The 18,570-nt window shown below is 36.7% G+C and overlaps 1 protein-coding gene across 3 annotated transcripts in view; it reads right to left on the reverse strand.

Annotated features, from left to right (window-relative positions):
* kcnq2b (potassium voltage-gated channel, KQT-like subfamily, member 2b) overlaps window positions 1-18,570 on the reverse strand; it is a gene marked incomplete at both ends in the record, with an annotated part of 54,013 nt that overhangs the window by 23,387 nt on the left and 12,056 nt on the right. For all 3 annotated transcript variants that reach the window (XM_081380196.1, XM_081380195.1, XM_081380194.1), the window contains 7 exons: window positions 835-929; window positions 2,242-2,337; window positions 3,164-3,274; window positions 5,473-5,598; window positions 10,603-10,778; window positions 12,977-13,103; window positions 13,214-13,304. In XM_081380196.1, coding sequence (XP_081236322.1) covers window positions 835-929; window positions 2,242-2,337; window positions 3,164-3,274; window positions 5,473-5,598; window positions 10,603-10,778; window positions 12,977-13,103; window positions 13,214-13,304 — 822 coding nt within the window. The remainder of the gene's footprint in view (window positions 1-834; window positions 930-2,241; window positions 2,338-3,163; window positions 3,275-5,472; window positions 5,599-10,602; window positions 10,779-12,976; window positions 13,104-13,213; window positions 13,305-18,570) is intronic.

Raw genomic sequence — 18,570 nt, forward strand, 5'->3', positions numbered from 1 at the left:
TGTTATGCTCACCAAGTCTGCATTTATTTGATAAAAAATAAAATACAGTAAAATTGTTAAATAATACTACAATTTAAAATAAGTGTCTTCTATGTGAATTTATAATAAAATGTAATTTATTCCTGTGATCAAAGCTGAATTTTCAGCATCATTACTCCAGTCTTCAGTGTCACGCATGATCCTTCAGAAATCATTCTGATATGATGATTTGATGCTCAAGAAACATTTATAATTATTAATAATGTTGAAAACGGCTCTTAAGGATCCTTGATTAATAGAAAGTTCTGAAGAACATTTGAAATAGAAACATTTTGTAACATTCGAAATTCTATTTTTGATCAATTCAATGAATAAAAGTATAAATTTAATCAGAAGTTATTTTTTATGGTAGAGTATATCATACAAAATTATATTTTTTAAACTCCACTGCATTGAGCGATCAGTGCAATAGATGCTTCATATCTATTACTAACAGTTTAATGCATGTCATAAACTTGTGATTGGCATCTACACACTCTCTCTTATGACTCAAAAGCAGCATTAGCAGATGCAACACATCACATATGACATGCATACCGCCTGCAGATTAGATTTGATATCAAAGCGTGAAATATGATGTATAAAATCTGGCATCCGCAGGTATAGATGAAGTGAGTGTGTGGACAGCACTGTTAACCTTCACTATCTGCACAAAACAGCCTGAAAGGTGAGCAGATCGATGACGAGACGTCTGAGGAGATCTCATCTGACAGCCCAGAGGAATGCTGGGATAGAGAGAGAATCAGATGGAGGATGGGAGTGTGTGAAGAGGTGTGTGTGTGTGTGTGTGTGTACCTGTACATGGGCACCGATACGGTTCTCTCGTAATAGTCCCACGTCGAGTGGAGATCCGTGCGGTTCAGGTTTGTGGCGTAAAACCTCCAGGCAGCCTGAGAGATCACAGTCATGTTACAATACAACATACATTACAGGAATAATAATTCAAATTCATTCAGGTTTGAAACCATACAATGGTTTTCATTAAAGGGGGGGTGAAATGCTCATTTTCACTCAATCTCCTGTTAATCTTGAGTACCTATAGAGTAATATTGCATCCTTCATGTCTCCAAAAAGTCTTTAGTTTTATTATTTTTATCAAAGAAAGATAGGGTGTTCCGAGTCTTTCCGGAAAAAAACGAGCGTCTGGAGGCGGGCCGTGTGGGCGAAGCTAAAGCTGTGCTAACGCGCCGAGCTAGTAACAACACACAGAGACAATAGAAGCAGTTTTACTCACCGAACCTTTATCATTGTGACTGCTCGATTCTTAAGCATTAGACGATCTGCAAATCCGTCGATCTGGGCTTTGTTTATAAAACAATCATCGTCGAAATGCAGGGAACAACAGTCTTACACAACTCCGTTTATGCTCAGGAAAACAAACTCCATCCACTGGTGCCTTAACGCTGGGTTCTTTGGGAATCTGTGCAGGGTTGTCTTGCCCTGGCAACCAAAAACACACTTCTTTGGTGACATTGGCTTCCCAAAAGCCGGGCAGGGCGCTTTGATGGCGAACTGCTTTCACTCTCTTGCTCTGGTTTACGAGTGCGCGCGCGCCCGCGATCTTACCGGAGAAGGACCCATATAAGGAAATTCCGCCCTCTCTTACGTAAGACAGAGCCATACTCGAAAAAAACTTTCCGAAACTTGTGACAAACCGGAAGGACAATTTTTGGCACAGAAATACTCCTTCAAACGTACAACTTAGTTTTTGAAACTTTGTCCATGTTTAGCATGGGAATCCAACTCTTTACCAGTGTAAAAAACTCAGTATGCATGAAATAGCATTTCACCCCCCCTTTAAGGAATTTTTCATTAATATTTGCAATACTGAGAAAAATGGATTGTGTTTACGACTTCATGAGATGTTAATTGACTGCAGACTATCTGATTTTTTTCCATTAATATAACTTATGTATGAATTTATATTGCAATTGTTAAAAATTAAACAAGTCTTATGTTTTTGTATATGTTTGTTTATGTTTTTACAATAAATAAATATAATAGACAGATAGATAGAATGACAGATAGATAGATAGATAGATATAGACAGATAGATAGATAGATAGATAGGTAGATATAGATAGATAGATAGATAGATAGATAGATAGATAGATAGATAGATAGATAGATAGATAGATAGATAGATAGATAGATAGATAGATAGATAGATAGATAGATAGATAGATAGATAGATAGATGTACCTGAATGAGTCCAGCTGCAGGATTTCTGCGCTTCTCGAAGTGTTTCTGCCGATGCTGTTCCTGAACCTTCAAGGCAAACCCAGAGCCCAGAATTCCCTGCGGAGAATAAAAAGAAACTTCTTTAATGATGACTGGAGCTTTTCCTGAAACTGAGTCCATTACGCTGCACGAATATGGAGCGACACGACATTAAAGAGGTCACGTCTTCAGATCAAGTCTTTTATTTGGTTATTGTTTCCCTTCAGCTTCAGTTACCAGGTTTTTGCAGCAAAAACAGTCGAATAATTCAGTTTTGTTTGTAATTTAGTCACTTTCTCTCTGAATAAACAGGGTCACCAGAATACTTGCTGTTTGGATGTGAATAGATGGACTCTTGCAGGACTTTATTTGAAGTTTTAAAATATATAATGCATTCTTTAAGTATTATAATGCATCATTAATTATGCCTTGTAATGCACCTTATAATGCATTGTATGATCCGATCTCATGATTAACTGTAGACACATTTATAATACATGTCTACTTATGTATTATAGAAAAGAAAGCATAGAAAGCATACACATGACAAACAACCAATTTCAGATCGCAGGATTTAAGGAATCTACAAATATTATAATGCATTTTGACTTTGGTTACAATTATTGGTGAAAAATATAATGCATTATTACATGCATTATGAAAACCTTTAAAAATGCATTATAAAGGCTTTAAGTAAAGTGCTACAAAATGTTAAACTATGGTTCCAGTAAATCTGAAACGATGTAGCAGAACTGCTCTGAAGAAAAACACATTAAGTGGCTCGAGGGATTTTTATATTCATAATAAACTGCACTGATGTAATTCAGCGGTTTGCTCTCTGCACACATCACTCCATTAACAGCCGGTTAGACTTCATTTGTCCTAGCGATCCCCGGAGACTGACCGCAGGCAGAGCGAAGAAGGACACGCCGATCAGCGTGAAGGCCGCCGCCAGGAGACGCCCGTTCCAGGTGATGGGATATTTATCTCCGTAGCCGATGGTGGTCAGAGTGATCTGTGGGACATCAGGAAAACCGTCAGCTTCAGGTACTCATCAAATCATTTCTGTTCCTGTACAGTAATTCAGTCTCTGTCATTGGCTGATTTCTGGCTCACATTTCACCCCCATCATATGATATAATGTAATATAATATAATATAACATAGTATAATATAACATAATAGAATATAAATGATATAATATAATATAATACAATATAACGTATATAATATAACATAATATAAAATGATATAATATAATATAATACAATATAACATAATATAAAATGATATAATACAATATAACATGATATAATATAACATAACATAATATAACATAATATGATATGATATAATACAATACAATATAATATAATATAATATAATATAATATAATATAATACAGTATAACATAATATAATATGATATAATATAAAATAATACAATATAACATATATAATATAAAATAATATAATATAATATAATACAATATAACATAATATAATATGATATAATATAATACAATATAACATGATATAATATAACATAACATAATATAACATAATATGATATAATATAATATAATATAATATAATATAATATAATATAATATAATATAATATAATATAATATAATATAATATAATATAATATAATATAATATAATATAATATAATTAACATTAAACATATTGGAAACCACATATTGAATACATCAGAAGTAAGGTAGCAAAATCTGTAGGAATATTGTATAATATAAAAGATTTAAGAAATAAAATAGGTTTGAGAATTATATATTCCTCATTAGTAATGCCTTATATGTCATATTGTTCAGAAATATGGGGAAATGCAAATAAAACTAATATAGCTGTATTAATTAAGTTACAAAAAAGAGCAATTAGAATTATTAATAAGGTAGGATATCGTGAACCAACTAATAAACTATTTATTCAAAGTAATACCTTAAAATTTACAGATATCGTATATATAAAAATAGCGGAAATAATGTATAGAGCACTTAATAAAAGTCTTCCATCTGGTATTCAGAAATTATTTAAGTTAAGAGAGGGTAGATATAACTTAAGAGGCCTGTTTATGTTTGAATGTGGAAAAGAAAGAATTAATGTTAAATCTAGATGTGTATCAGTTATGGGTGTGAAATTATGGAATTTACTAGAAGATGATTTGAAATTATGTACTTCTCTGTTTAGCTTTAAAACAAAATGTAAAAAGAAAATTGTTAATGATTATTCAGTTAGTATGTAAATTTTGTTAATATAAAAAAAATGTGTATGTGCAGTATTGTATAATTATGTATGCTGTTTTTTTTTTTGTTTGTTTGTTTTTTTTGTTTATAATTTATAGTGCTGATTCTTCAGGTATGTGATTTAATAGGGTAGGCAAATATAAGCCTTGGCTTCAGCCTACTCCTTTTTTTTTGGTTATATCATTGTCATTTCATTGTTATTTTATTATTTTATTGTTTAATTTCCCAGAAAAATAAATCAAATCAAATCAAAAATCAAATCAAATAATATAATATAATATAATGATTTTCTTGTAATTTAGTTATGTTGTTCTTTTTTAATACATGATTTGACATCGGTCAGTCAAAGTAAAGCAACAAAAATACATTTATGATTAGTCAGATGTAATCTCTGGTACTTTGAGTGTCATGATTTAAACACACTGCTCACACAAGAAGCAGATTAGATTTATTTTATTTTATTAAACACTCATTAAATTATGCAAGTCCATGAACTCCATCATCTGTGATCTTTCTGAAACATCATCTCATCAAACTCAACGAGTGATAAACATCCCTGCATAATTAATAATCCTCCCAGACGTGTGTGTGTGTGTGTAAACTATCTGATGTCCTTGAGTTTATTTCCAGAGGAATCACTCCAGCGCTGGCACTCGCCGGCGTCCCGAGAGCGACTGCAGTGTCTGACACAGAAACTACCCTGAGTGTTGATTAACCAGAAAATAAAGCTGAAAATATGACACACAGTAAAAGCGCTTATGCATCAGAACATTAACAGTAAATCGAGTGCAAGAAAACTAATTGTGTTAATCGGTGTAGTGAAGTAGCGAGAGGTCCGGGGAATACAGTCTGGAACAATATCAATCCCAGAGCACATTACGAGAGATCTGAGGACACGGCGCATTACCTCAAGCGTGTTTGTTAATGTCGAGGGAGTGCGGAGTGCTTACCAGACCCCACCAGAGCGCATCGGCGTAGGTCTCAAACATCTCATTATCCTCCTTCTCCGCGAGGTACACCAGGAACGAGGCCAGGATCAGACACAAGAAGCCGATGTACCAGGCTGTGATCAGCTCCTGTTGAGGGCGCATACACGCACAGGATCAGTACATATCAAAATCAAGTGTGTAAGAAAAAATGATGTGGACGTCGAAGATCTCAAAAATGAAGTTTATTACAGCAATAGCAGTGATCAAAGGCATCAGAATGAACCCAGAACATCCAAATCTTAAACCTTTTATCCTGTTCTTAATGTAAATGAAGTTGCTCTTGTTGCAACAGCGGTGGTCTGTGTGTTAATGAAGCTGTGACGCCTCGTTGTCTGAGAAGGTCCCACACCCAGTCCCATTGTACAATTGACTGCCATTTGTTCAGGATGTGATCAACCCAAATGGTGAAGAAACAATATAACTTGACTTTCCTTCATCTCTATGATAATTAAGCTATTTTGGGGATGAGCTCATTCTAAAATATATTTTGGAGTGGAATCTGGACTACAATTTCTTACAAGTGTCATACTTGATGACATTAAAAGTCAACAGGCAATGAATGATGGTGCACTGAAGCGGCATGTAGTGTAGCTGCATAATATTAACTGTGCTTAAAGAGCCCTTATTATGTATAATATTATAGTATTTCTCACTAAAGTGTCCTTTTATGCTATTTTAAAGGGTCCTAATTTTGTTTTGAGTCTCCTATGAGAGGTTTACATACCCTGGAAATCCAGAGTTCTCGCGAGAGCACAAGTTGAATTTGCTCAGCGAGTTTACTCTGGCGTCGAGTAATGATGCTCATTGACTATGCCCTTGTATCTGAGCTGCACCAATCACATCGGGTTATCTGATATAGGCGGGGCAGAGGCGAGCTAAAGATGACGACAGCGATGCAACGCCGAAGTCAATAGTAAACATTGCAAGATGGCTCTGGATGAACACCAGTTGTTTGAAACGGCTTTGGCCGCTACAATGAAAGATTTAGACTTTTTATCTAAAAGAGGAGCAGAAGACGCCGCTCGAATCGTTCATTTGCAAGAAGGGCGTTTTTGCTGTTTTGCCGACCGGATACGGCAAGAGTCTAATCTACCAGTTAGCTCCGCTGGAAGCTAAGCGTATGGGGCTTATTGTGATTGGTGGTAGTGTTATCCAATTGCGTGCAGCGAGATTCTCATATGCATGCTTGGTGCCGCCCCTCGAGCTGGATGAGTTTCATTAGTCGATGCCAGACCATTAATCTTTCAGATTTAGGTCTGGATTTCCAGGCTAAGGTTTACATGCATCCAGGATGCAAAAATCCTCTCTTTTCTCACAGTGTCTGAAACAGTTTGTTTGAAGATTCAGTCTCTCTAAACCAGCCTCTCTGAGAGCTGCTCTGCTCTGATTGGTCAGACGGCCCAGTCTGCTGTGATTGGACGACATGAAAAACGTGAACCAAACTCTTCCAGGCCTCTGTCATTCGCAGCAGCCAACGAAAACCTTAGGGGCTGTTTACACGAAACCGTTTTTAGTTTTCAACTACAAACACATAGTTGGCCGTTCATTTACACGAAAAACGGCGTTTTGGGCGCCTGTAAACGCAAACTTTTGAAAACGTGCTTCAAAGTGGAAATTTTTGAAAATGGTCTCCGTGTAAACAACAAAAACACGAATCTCTGAAGACGATGACGTCAAGCACATGCGTATTACGTGTTCAGTCTATAGCGTTTCATCGCCATCTACTGGCCTGGCTGCAGAATACAGCGCTTTTAGTCGTTTTCGTGGATCCGTGTGAATGGGTTTCGTTTCGACAATGGTGTCGTCTGTATGCGGAAAACTCAAAGGAAAAACTTTGAAAAGCAGGAAAAGCAAAAAGCAGATCTTTGTCGTGTAAAAGTACCCTTCGACTGACATTATGCAAATTAGTTACAAATCTACGTATGTTCGTGCAGGAACTGAGATTGAATTACTGGCGACTCGTTAAGAGACAATAACATTTATTTGCACTTCGAACTTTGAATCTTCCCAGACCTTTTACATTCACAATCATCGAAAAAGCACTTTAACAATAATAATCATGATGAGAAGACCCGCTATCATGATCAAAATCACAAGCGAACTCCTGAAACAAGCCAAAGTTTTTGCTCTGTCAGCATCCGCGTCTCTTCACTCCTTCAGTGGATGCTGAGAAACGGGACACCACTTCAACACAGCGACTGCAACGTTACGCCACCGCCACTTATTTTAGACTGAAAAACGCACCGTAAGCGCATTAATCCACTTTCTTGCCCTTGAGAGAGACGTCTCCTGAGGCTGAACTCACGACAGCAACTCACTGAATGACAGGACACTTTAATCAGACTCTCCACTGCAGCTGATCCACTTCCCTGCTTCATCTGGGCAGAAACTGACTGTCCAGAGAGAGAGGACTGGACTTCACTTCGTTAGTGGATGCCAGAATAACAACAAAAAAACATCAGTCTGTGAAGAGCTACACATCAAAGAGATGATCGAACATGCACTTTGTATTTGTTCGACCTTGTCAAAAGATTGGGGTCGACAAGACTTCTGCTCATCAAGGCTGCATTTTTTTGGACAATACAGTAAAAACTGTGAAATATTACAATTTAAATCATCTGTTTTCTATGTATATATATTGTAAAACATAATTTATTCCTGTGATCAAAGCTTAATGTTCAGCATCATTACTCCAGTCTTCAGTGTCACATGATCCTTCAGAAATCACTCTAATATGAGGATTTGATGATCAAGAAACATTTATGATTATTATCAGTGTTGAAAACAGTTTCATATTTTTGTGGAAACCTTGATACAGTTTCTTTTTCAGGATTCTTTGATGAATAGAACATTTATTTGAAATATAATTTTTTGTAACATTATAAATGTCATTTTTGATCAATGTAATGCATCCTTGCGGAATAAAAGTATTAATTTATATAAAAAAAATCTTACTGACAATGCAATGAATATACAAAAAGAGAAAGTTTTATGTTTGAGAAAGAATTTCCTATCAACAAGTCTTAATTTTTCACACAATGCCAGATGAATAACCTATTTTCCTCTTTCGTTTGATATTCACGGCATGAATTATTAATCAAACTAATGCTGGTATCTCACAGACGGCTTTCCTTTCCTCATGTCACCCTGCTATCCATGCAACCCCTTTAAAACTCATTTATATTTCAGCATGTTTACTGGCAATGTGCAGTTTATATAAAGTGTGTGTTTGTTCAAGAAACTGTGCTTTTATCACCAACACAACAGCCGATGTTCCCGGTGTGAACATTAGTGAAACATTCCCTCTGGTGCTCTTCGGTCAATTTTTGAACGAAAAATTTTACGTTTTGTTTTTTGTAGAATTTATTACTTCATTGGAATGGTACGAAACTTGGTAAAGGTTTTGGCACTTGCTATGGGAACACAAAATAAAATCATGGACATGACTCGAACAGGTTAAATAGTCCTGTAAACAATAGTCACACTTGTGCTCCTCGCGGTCAAACATGAGCGCATTGGAAATGAATGCGAGACGAATTTCCTCTAGTGGAAGCGTTTGGTACTGCAGCCAAATAAAATCTTACTGAAAGCTAATTTTTTGAGATATCAAATTCAAATTTGGAACACAACTTGTTTAGATTAATGGCTTTTGAAGTTTTAGAGTAAAACAGGATTTAGAAAATATATATTTCATATAAAAATATGATTTTTGATGATGATGATGATGATGATATGATATGAAAATAGTATTTTTGTGCATTTTTCATAACAATACACATAAAATTCTGTTAGTTTTTTTTTAAGTACACTTTTTAAAACTTTTTTCACTTCAGAAATAATTTGCCAAGTGTCATCTTTAAAAAGTGATCAAACTGAAGTCTGTGCATTCAAGATTTACAACTGGAAATAAAATGTTCAGGTCCATGCTGAAAAAATGGATTATAAATACAGCATGAATATAATTTAGTACAAAAAAAATCCCCTAAAAATACAAAATGTTAAATAAAAAACATTATCAAACTAAAATACAGTACATTAATTTTTTTATGACAAAAAAATAAAATTCTGTCATTTTTGACCGACACCGAAGAGCACCAGAGGGTTGAAACATTACAGCGCAGGTCATGCATTAGCTCAAATACTGAGTTCAAACACGTTCACCTCTGACCCAGTTTTTCTCTAACTTGTCACAGTATGATTAAAAGACATATTGCATGATGAAATTCAAAACTCTGCACATCTTTACTGTCAGTTCTCAGTCTGTGGCCATGAGCCCTGCACTTACGGTACAGTGTCTTTCCAAGTGTTATCGATCGCAAACCTCCATCTGACACTTCATCTCTCAAATACACTTGAACAATGAGCAGGACATCTTGGGCTTGACAAATGACACATGACTGAAAAAGCCTCGCAACCAGAAAACCTCTTAAAATCATCTCTGGTCTATTTGCCATTTTTCTGGAGGGCAATTGAAATGGGATTGAAAAATATGTGATTACTTTGCAGTTTAGAAATTGAGTTTGCGTAATGTTGATTCATGCTTCGGCTGCATTGTTTGAGTGTTTCAAAAACCTCAAAACATCTGTTTAAAAAGTCAAATAAAAATGCATTTCCATAATGTGAATTTTTTTTTGCACATGAAGCTTAAAAAAGGAAGTGTTTTGAATTTAGATGAATGATTACAGTGTTTCTCTGGAATAACATGCACTGATGAATCTATGATCAGGAACACAAATTAAGCACGTTAAACACAGTCAATGTTGATGGCATGATATTCTGAGATACTGAGAATCATTGGTAAAAACCAATAGACATTTACTGCCATGCAGCATATCTCGTCTCAAAGCGCCGATATGCACTGCATTTACTTCTAATAATCGGTGCAAAATAAAACCATACGCATGATTTAAGCTAAAAGAGCTTAAAAATTGCTTACTCTACAGCCTTTTATCGTCCTATATCTCTTCTGAAAGCCCCATAATGAAGATGTCAAACAGAAAGTATTTCAACAAGGAGAATGACTGTGAGAATGAGCATCTTGGAAGCGGCACACGTGTCTGGTCCCTGAACAGTTTTTCCATGTTAATTTACCTTGCTGTGAGCGTAGACGACAGATCCCAAGAGTTTCCAGGTTCCTCCGCGGCGATCCATGCGGATCATCCGCAGAATCTGTAGGAACCGGAGACTCCTGATGGCGGAGGTGGCGAACACATTCCCCTGCGTTCCAGCGGCCAGAACCGAGATGGAGGCGATCAGAACCATGATGTCTGAGAAACACACACACACACACACACACACACACACACACACACACACACACACACACACACACACACACACACACACACACACAGACGGAGGCGATCAGAACCATGATGTCTGAGAAACACAACAACTGGCAACATCAACTGATCAAGCTGAATATAGATAGATTAATATATATATATATATATATATATATATATATAATATAGATAATGATTTACTGTCATTATAAACATGTACAATGAAATTAGGAAGTGCTTCGCTTAGTGTTGGATTATACAACAACACAAACAATGTTACATACAACACAAATATTAAACATATAATATAAAAATAATCAATTGTAATCCGTTTTTGTAATTCAAAAAGTAAAGCTAACACTGTGAGACTGTGATGTGTGTGTGTGTGTGTAGCGGAGAGGGACCAGTGCATATTAGAGTTCATGACGGTAATGGCTCTGGGGAAGAAACTGTCCTTGAATCTTTTTGTTCTCGTTTTCACGGACCTGTAGCGCCGGCCGGATGGCAGCAGGTCAAACCATTTAAACCCGGGGTTTGAGGAGTCCGTTAAAATGTTTTTAACCCTACTGAGGCATCAAGAGTTATACATGTCCTTCAATATACAAGGAAACATTAAAGCTACACTCTGTAGGATTTTCTCCCATCTAGCGGTGAAATTGTTTATGACTATCAACTGAATATGACTTTCTAGCCCCTGCCATTTCTAGGGGGCGTTTTAACTCTACGGTGGCCGTATTAATTCAAATCTACCGGCAGTCGCGAGTAATCTCCCCCTCGCATTCGTCACGGCGTCACTGGGCGAAGCTTGAATTTCCAGGTATGTCCCTCTTTGGCTAATGTACTTTCAAGATGGAGGTGCAACATGGCTGCCGCCATTCGAGCGACTCACTCGTATGTATTATAAATGGCAGATTCTACGCTTACGAGAATACTTGATTAGTTGGTATTACACATTAATGAGCACATATCATTTTGAAAGAACAAAGTGTTTTTTGCTAAGAATCAACTTAAAAAATTACAAAGTGTAGCTTTAATGTGACAATGTTTGTAAATGTTCATGCATTTTGGCAAGTTGTACGCAGGCCACACACTTTACCTCTTTATCTCTGAATACTCGCTTCTGATTGGTTGGAAGGTGTGCAATAAATATGTTTAATGCCAAATCTGTTTAATTAGAGTTCTATATTAATGCACTGTTTTCATTTAAGCGCGCACACACACACACACACACACACACACACACACACACACACACACACACACACACACACACACACACACACACACACACACACACACGTCACTCGCACACAGAGACATTCAGAAGCATGTCATCAACGCTGCCCCGCAACTTTTATTAATAAATTAGCTTCGCTACTGAATCGCTACATTATACTTCTTAGCAATGCTGGTTTTTAAGTAATTAAACTCACAGACACACGTAAAACACATCATCTCTCTCTCTCTCTCTCTCTCTCTCTCTCTCTCTCTCTCTCTCTCTCTCTCTCTCTCTCGATAATTAATTCAAATAAGTGAATCATAAATACAGTAATTTTTTTTAAATATTATTACAATGTAAATCAGCTGTTTTCTATGTAAATATACAGTAAAGTGTAAATTATTCCTGTGATCAAAGCATCGTTACTCCAGTCTTCAGTGTCACATGATCCTTCAGAAATCATTCTAATATGATGATTTGATGCTCAAGAAAAATTTACGATTATTATCAATGTTGATACATTTTATTTTTCAGGATTCTTTGATGAATAGAAAGTTCAAAAGAACAGCATTTATTTGAAATAGAATCTTTGGTAACATTATAAATGTCTTTACTGTCACTTTTGATCAATTTAATGCGTCCTTGCTGAATACAAGTATTAATTTCTAAAAAAATAAAATAAAAAAATGTTCCTTGGGAATCAAAACATAATGCAGGCAAACAATTCCAGACATTTTGGGGTATTTATTTCATTCATGTACAGTAGATACGAGCTGTGCTTGTATGACTATAAAATACACAAAGAAATACTATTAAATACACTTTTTTTTTTTTTTTTTTTTTTACAGAAAAGTGGTGTCATAGGAGTTACTTTGAAAAAATGCTAGTAAATTTCACAAATTTTTTTCAAAGAAACAGCATGGAATTAAACATGAATTTTTTCAACTTTAGATTTACTCACCGATAACGCAAAAAGGTTTCCGTGCGAATTTGAGTCTTCCCCTCCATCCTCTGTAGCGACAGCAACATCCAGCAGACCAGATCCTCACGATATACTCCACTCCGAAGACCACGATGGTTACGATTTCCTACACACACACACGCACGCACACACACACACACACACACACACACACACACACAGTTAGCATGACAATCAGTCTACATGTTCGATCATCATCAGTGTGATATTGTATACCAGGATGTAAAGCGCGTCTTCTGAGCTCTTCTCATATTCTCTGATAGTGGAGAACACAGACAAAACCAGACAGGAGAAAACCAGCAGAAACCTGAAACGACAAGAGAAAACCAGTTCACCTGATGTGCATTTGTGTCTGCTTCGTGACAGATGAGACCAGATGCATGCATGAATAAAGTAAACAGAACTGATGTGATGAGCATTATGAATGTCTTTATCTAAAGCTTACACCTCTAAAGATCGAGTGTACGAGTGTAACCTGTCCTTCAGAGGCCACATTAAAGGGATGGTTCGGAGTAAAATCAACCTAGGGTCCTTTGCACCATGACCTCGAGCCAAACACCCCCCCCCCCCCTTTTTCTCTTGGTTGACCATTATTAAAGTTAGAGCTTATTTAGAGATATCAGCCGGATGGTTTAGTGCAGGCGCTAATGGATCCAATGATGTATCTGGTAAATTACCGCACTAATAATGCCCAGAATGGTACCAAACTTCTACAGTCGTAAAAATAGGTTCTGTACTCATAAAACGAGGCATTGGAAAGTTTATAAGTACATCAGGAGTTTATTTAAATAACACTTGCCTAACGGCTCATGTTACCGCTAACCCGGACGTCGACGTCACTTCAGTGGTTTGGGAAAAGCACGTAAAAGTCCTGGCAGTATATACAAAAATTTGTTTTGTTTTTTCTCAGTGTTGACAACTTAGTGTTAACTAATAATTGTTGCAAACTGGTACTACCAACAAAATATTAGTGCATTCCTGGAACTGGGCGTTGTTACACTACATCTTTTTCTGCCAGGACTTTTCCCAAACCACAGAAGTGACGTCGACGTCCGGGTTAGTGGTAGCATTAGCCATCAGGCAAGTGTTATTTAAATAAACTCCTGATGTACTTACAAACTTTCCAATGCCTCGTTTTATGAGTACAGAACCTATTTTTACGACTGTAGAAGTTTGGTACCATTCTGGGCATTATTAGTGCGGTAATTTACCAGATACAGCCTTGGATCCATTAGCGCCTGCACTAAACCATCCGGCTGATATCTCTAAATAAACTCTAACTTTAATAATGTTCAACCAAGGGAAAAAAAAAGGGGGGGGGGGGTGTTTGGCTCGAGGTCATGGTGCAAAGGACCCTAGGTTGATTTTACTCCGAACCATCCCTTTACAGTGGGTGATGGCATTGCTGACACTGTTTTTCTCACCATCTGCGGTTCCTCTACAAACTCATTAAGAATCCTGTGGGAAGCTGGACGCTAACAGCACTAAAGCCACTTATGAGTTACAGCGGGATATCAGCTACTGTAACACACGCTAGATGTACATGTGTGTATTGACAGAAACATTATAACATCTTATTACATGGCTTGGCTGAATTCTAATGTAGAATGCGATGTGTTATTTCTTGATAACAGACGCTGCGAAGTATAACACACCGTTGCCATGAAAAACAGAGCGTTGCTATGGACGTGGAATGGACTATTTTCTTTAGTGGAAGCAATACATTCGTTTTTAAATCAATAAACTCCTTTTTAAATCAATATTTTGTGTCAAATTATTTATTTATTTTGTAGGTAGCCATGTAATAAGTGGGATAATGTAGAGCGAGGCGGTTGTTATAGCGAATACAACCCCTCCAGGCTGATTCAAGCTCTGCTTCGCGTCGGGGTCCCGTTCAGCCTGTCGGGGTGTTATTCGCTATAACAACCGCCTCGCTCTACATTATCCCTTACATAACACACTGACCTCGGGCATTAAGTTTGACTACATAATTTCTTTTAGTCATAAATGTTACATTTTGGTAGTTTTTTACTCAAAACATGGGATGAAATCTATTTCAGATTCCGTTTGTTTTTACAGAGAGGGCAAGTACTAAAATAAATAAAACCAATAAATAAAAATAAAAAGTAATAAAACGTAGACATAAAAAAAAAAAATCGAATAAAATGACAAAAACACATAACAAAATTACTAAAACTTTAACTAAATTTAAAGTTGAAACAGTAAATATGAAAGTCCCCCTGTGGTGAAAATCCAGCTTTTAATGTTGTTTGTGTCTATGTGGTGTTTTTAATCTGCTTTAAGACAAACCATGTGTAAATTCATAAGTCGACAGCATTGCTGAGTATTTCCTCCTTAAAACTGCAGTGAACCAAAGACAGTCTCAAAAACACGCTTTGAAATCGCTGGTGTTTCTGACGTCACAAACTACCTTGTAACCAATCAGATCAACGTGTGATCGTCAACCAGTGGATCTCTGAGCTGAGTGAGTGAGTGAAGGCGGGGCTCATTTGCATATTCATAGAACAGCGCATGCATACTAAATGAGGCGAGGGTGTCGAGTTACATTCAAGCTATTTTAAGACATGAAGAATTTATTTCAAGGATATGTCATTTTGGTGATCAAAGATGAGTTTTAAGGGATACAATTATTGACTACACATGCACAACACATTAGAAACTGTTAAAGACAAATTATATTAAAATAATATCTTTCTCTCTCTCTTTCTCCCGCTCATTTGCAGGGTCCGCTTCACACACATGATTTGGCACAGGTTTACGTCAGGTGCCCTTTCTCTCACAACCCAGATAAACAAACAAATAAATACAAATATACTATAGTATATATATATTATATATATATAAAGAAAGAAAAGAAGAAAGAAAGAAACATAATTGCAGTAATATGCCACAGTTTGGTACTTTTGTGTATTATTTTCATATATTTCTTTGATCATCTTTGGTGATGCAGTGCAGATCTAGACTTCACTTCTCAACACGAGTCTGTGATCATGGAGGAATCTCATTATCTCTACAAGGTCACAGTTGAGGTTCATGGAACAGTGAGAATCTAATATTCACACAGATTCAGTAACCGTGATTGATGTTGATATTGATATTGATATTGATATTGATGATGCCGTACTGATGAAAACACGAAAGAGTGTTCGGCTCCGCTGGTCAAGAGTGCAAAACCACCGATCAGACGAGTCTTTCTGTCTCTGACTCTTTATGGCTATTCTTACGCTCACAAACATCTTGCTTAGCAGATTCTTCTAATGAATATCAAGGGGGAACATGAGCTCGAACTGCTGTGTTTAACCAGGATTAATTAGCTGGTGATTAGATGAAAAGAACAAGCAAGACAAGACAAGAACATGCAAGCACACACACACACACACACACACACACACGCGCGCACAGATACAGAGAAGACATGGATAATGTGTGAGGAAGATGAGAACGGAACAGCCAATAAGAGACTTTGCCTGGGAATTAAATCTCTTTTGTCTGTCTTTGTTGCCAGGCAAACTTTTCAATGTACCAATCATATGTTTGCCCAAGAATCAAGGATATTATTGATGACAAAAACTGAAACCATAAGCTTGAAATGTTAACTTAAACAAAATATGAAAAACTTAAATTTATTTTATTTGTCTTCACTGTAAAAAAAGATGTTTGCTGCTTGTTAAATTTACTTAATTAAATTGAGTTTAAGTAACATAAATACTTAATTTAATTGCGTCACATCTACTTACATAAGAAAAACTTTAGGTGAAACTATTAGTTTTATAATACACATATTAAGCTCATAGTGTATGTTGCTTCACTCACATCATATTACTAAATGTTAGTAAGTTAGAGCCGTGTAATGTACTGACAAACACACTTTACCTCATTTCTTTTAGTGTGTCAAAGCTGTTAATTTAGGTCGTTTTTACTCAAAAATTGGGATGAAATCCGCCAAACTAACACACACACACACACACACACACGCACACGCACACGCACACGCACACGCACACACACACACACACACACACACACACACACACACACACACACACACACACACACACAGGTAAATTTCCAGAGAACCGTTCATGGCCTGTGTGTGTGTGTGTGTGTGTGCGTGTGTGTGTGTGTGTGTGTGTGTGTGTGTGTGTGTGTGTGACGCCATCGATTACTCATGGTGCTTGTGCTGTTGAAAGCGTTTCGATCTTGATTCACACTAAGTTATAACGCCGCGTTCTTGGATCAGCATTTTATTTTATTTTTAGCATTTTACTCATAATGTTAGTTGATGTTTGTTGTCATCATTCCCAGCCTTCCCAGTTTGTCTGCTCACAGTGCTGCATTTACTTGTTCAAAAAATATTATTACAGTTTAAATCATCTGTTTTCTATGTGAATATCTAGTAAAGTGTAATTTATTCCTGTGATCAAAGCTGAATGTTCAGCATCATTACTCCAGTCTTCAGTGTCACATGATCCTTCAGAAATCACTCTAATATGAGGATTTGCTGCTTTTACAATAATACAGTTTTTTTTGCTGTATTTTTGAGTCCAAACTTTTGTAGTGTACGTATATGCCAACTGGAATTATAGTGCATATATCATAATTCCTTATTTTTTACCTCAGTGTAACTGTAACGCTCAACTTTATAAACACCAAAAGATGTTGTTGGCGTGTAAATCTGAGGATCATATGTGCAAATTTTTGGCATCAATAAGTCATATTTGAGTCATTCTTCCAGTGTAGTTTTGGAGTTTTTAGTTCTGAAAGCAGTTTGCTCTCTTAATACTTTTTTATTTCACAGTTTTAGATTTTGAATGATTGAAAATATCAAATCTAAGTTTTAACTTCTTAGAAGTCCAAAATCACTTTATTACTGTTATCTTGTTCCGCTTGTTCCTGAAGTCGGATCTGGACTGTGTTTCATCAGTTTGAGCGTGGCTCATATTTGATCATATTTGTCGTGTCACTGTGAGGAGTGTGTCTTCAGAGGGTCGTGACGAACTTCACGTCATTAGTCTCACAGCAGCTGTAATTAATTACTGTAATAATTACTGTAATCAGGAGCTCAGGGGCATCAGGCCTCCGACTCAACACTCTTACAGTAAATTAGAGAAGAAACATTAACGCAGGAGTTTAATGAGCCTGCTAATGTACGATTGCGTGTGTGTGTGTGTGTGTGCGCGAATGTGTGTGTACGCATGTGTTTGTCAGTTTGAGTGTGTGTGTGTGTGTGTGTGTGCGCGCATGTGTGTGTCAGTTTGAGTGTGTGTGTGTGTGTGCGAATGTGTGTGTGTGTGTGTGCGAATGTGTGTTTGTTTGTGTGTCAGTTTAAGTGTGTGCGTGCGAATGTGTTTGTTTGTGTGTCTGTGTGTGCGTGTGTGTGTGTGTGCGAGTGTGTGTGTGTGTGTGTGTGTGTCAGTTTGAGTGTGTATGTGTGTGCGCGCATGTGTGTGTCAGTTTGAGTGTGTGTGTGTGTGCGCGAATGTGTGTGTGTCAGTTTGTGTGTGTGTGCGAATGTGTGTTTGTTTGTGTGTCAGTTTGAGTGTGTGTGTGTG

This window comes from Scardinius erythrophthalmus (genome assembly GCF_964197995.2).
Source record: "Scardinius erythrophthalmus genome assembly, chromosome: 12".
Taxonomy (NCBI): domain Eukaryota; kingdom Metazoa; phylum Chordata; class Actinopteri; order Cypriniformes; family Leuciscidae; genus Scardinius; species Scardinius erythrophthalmus.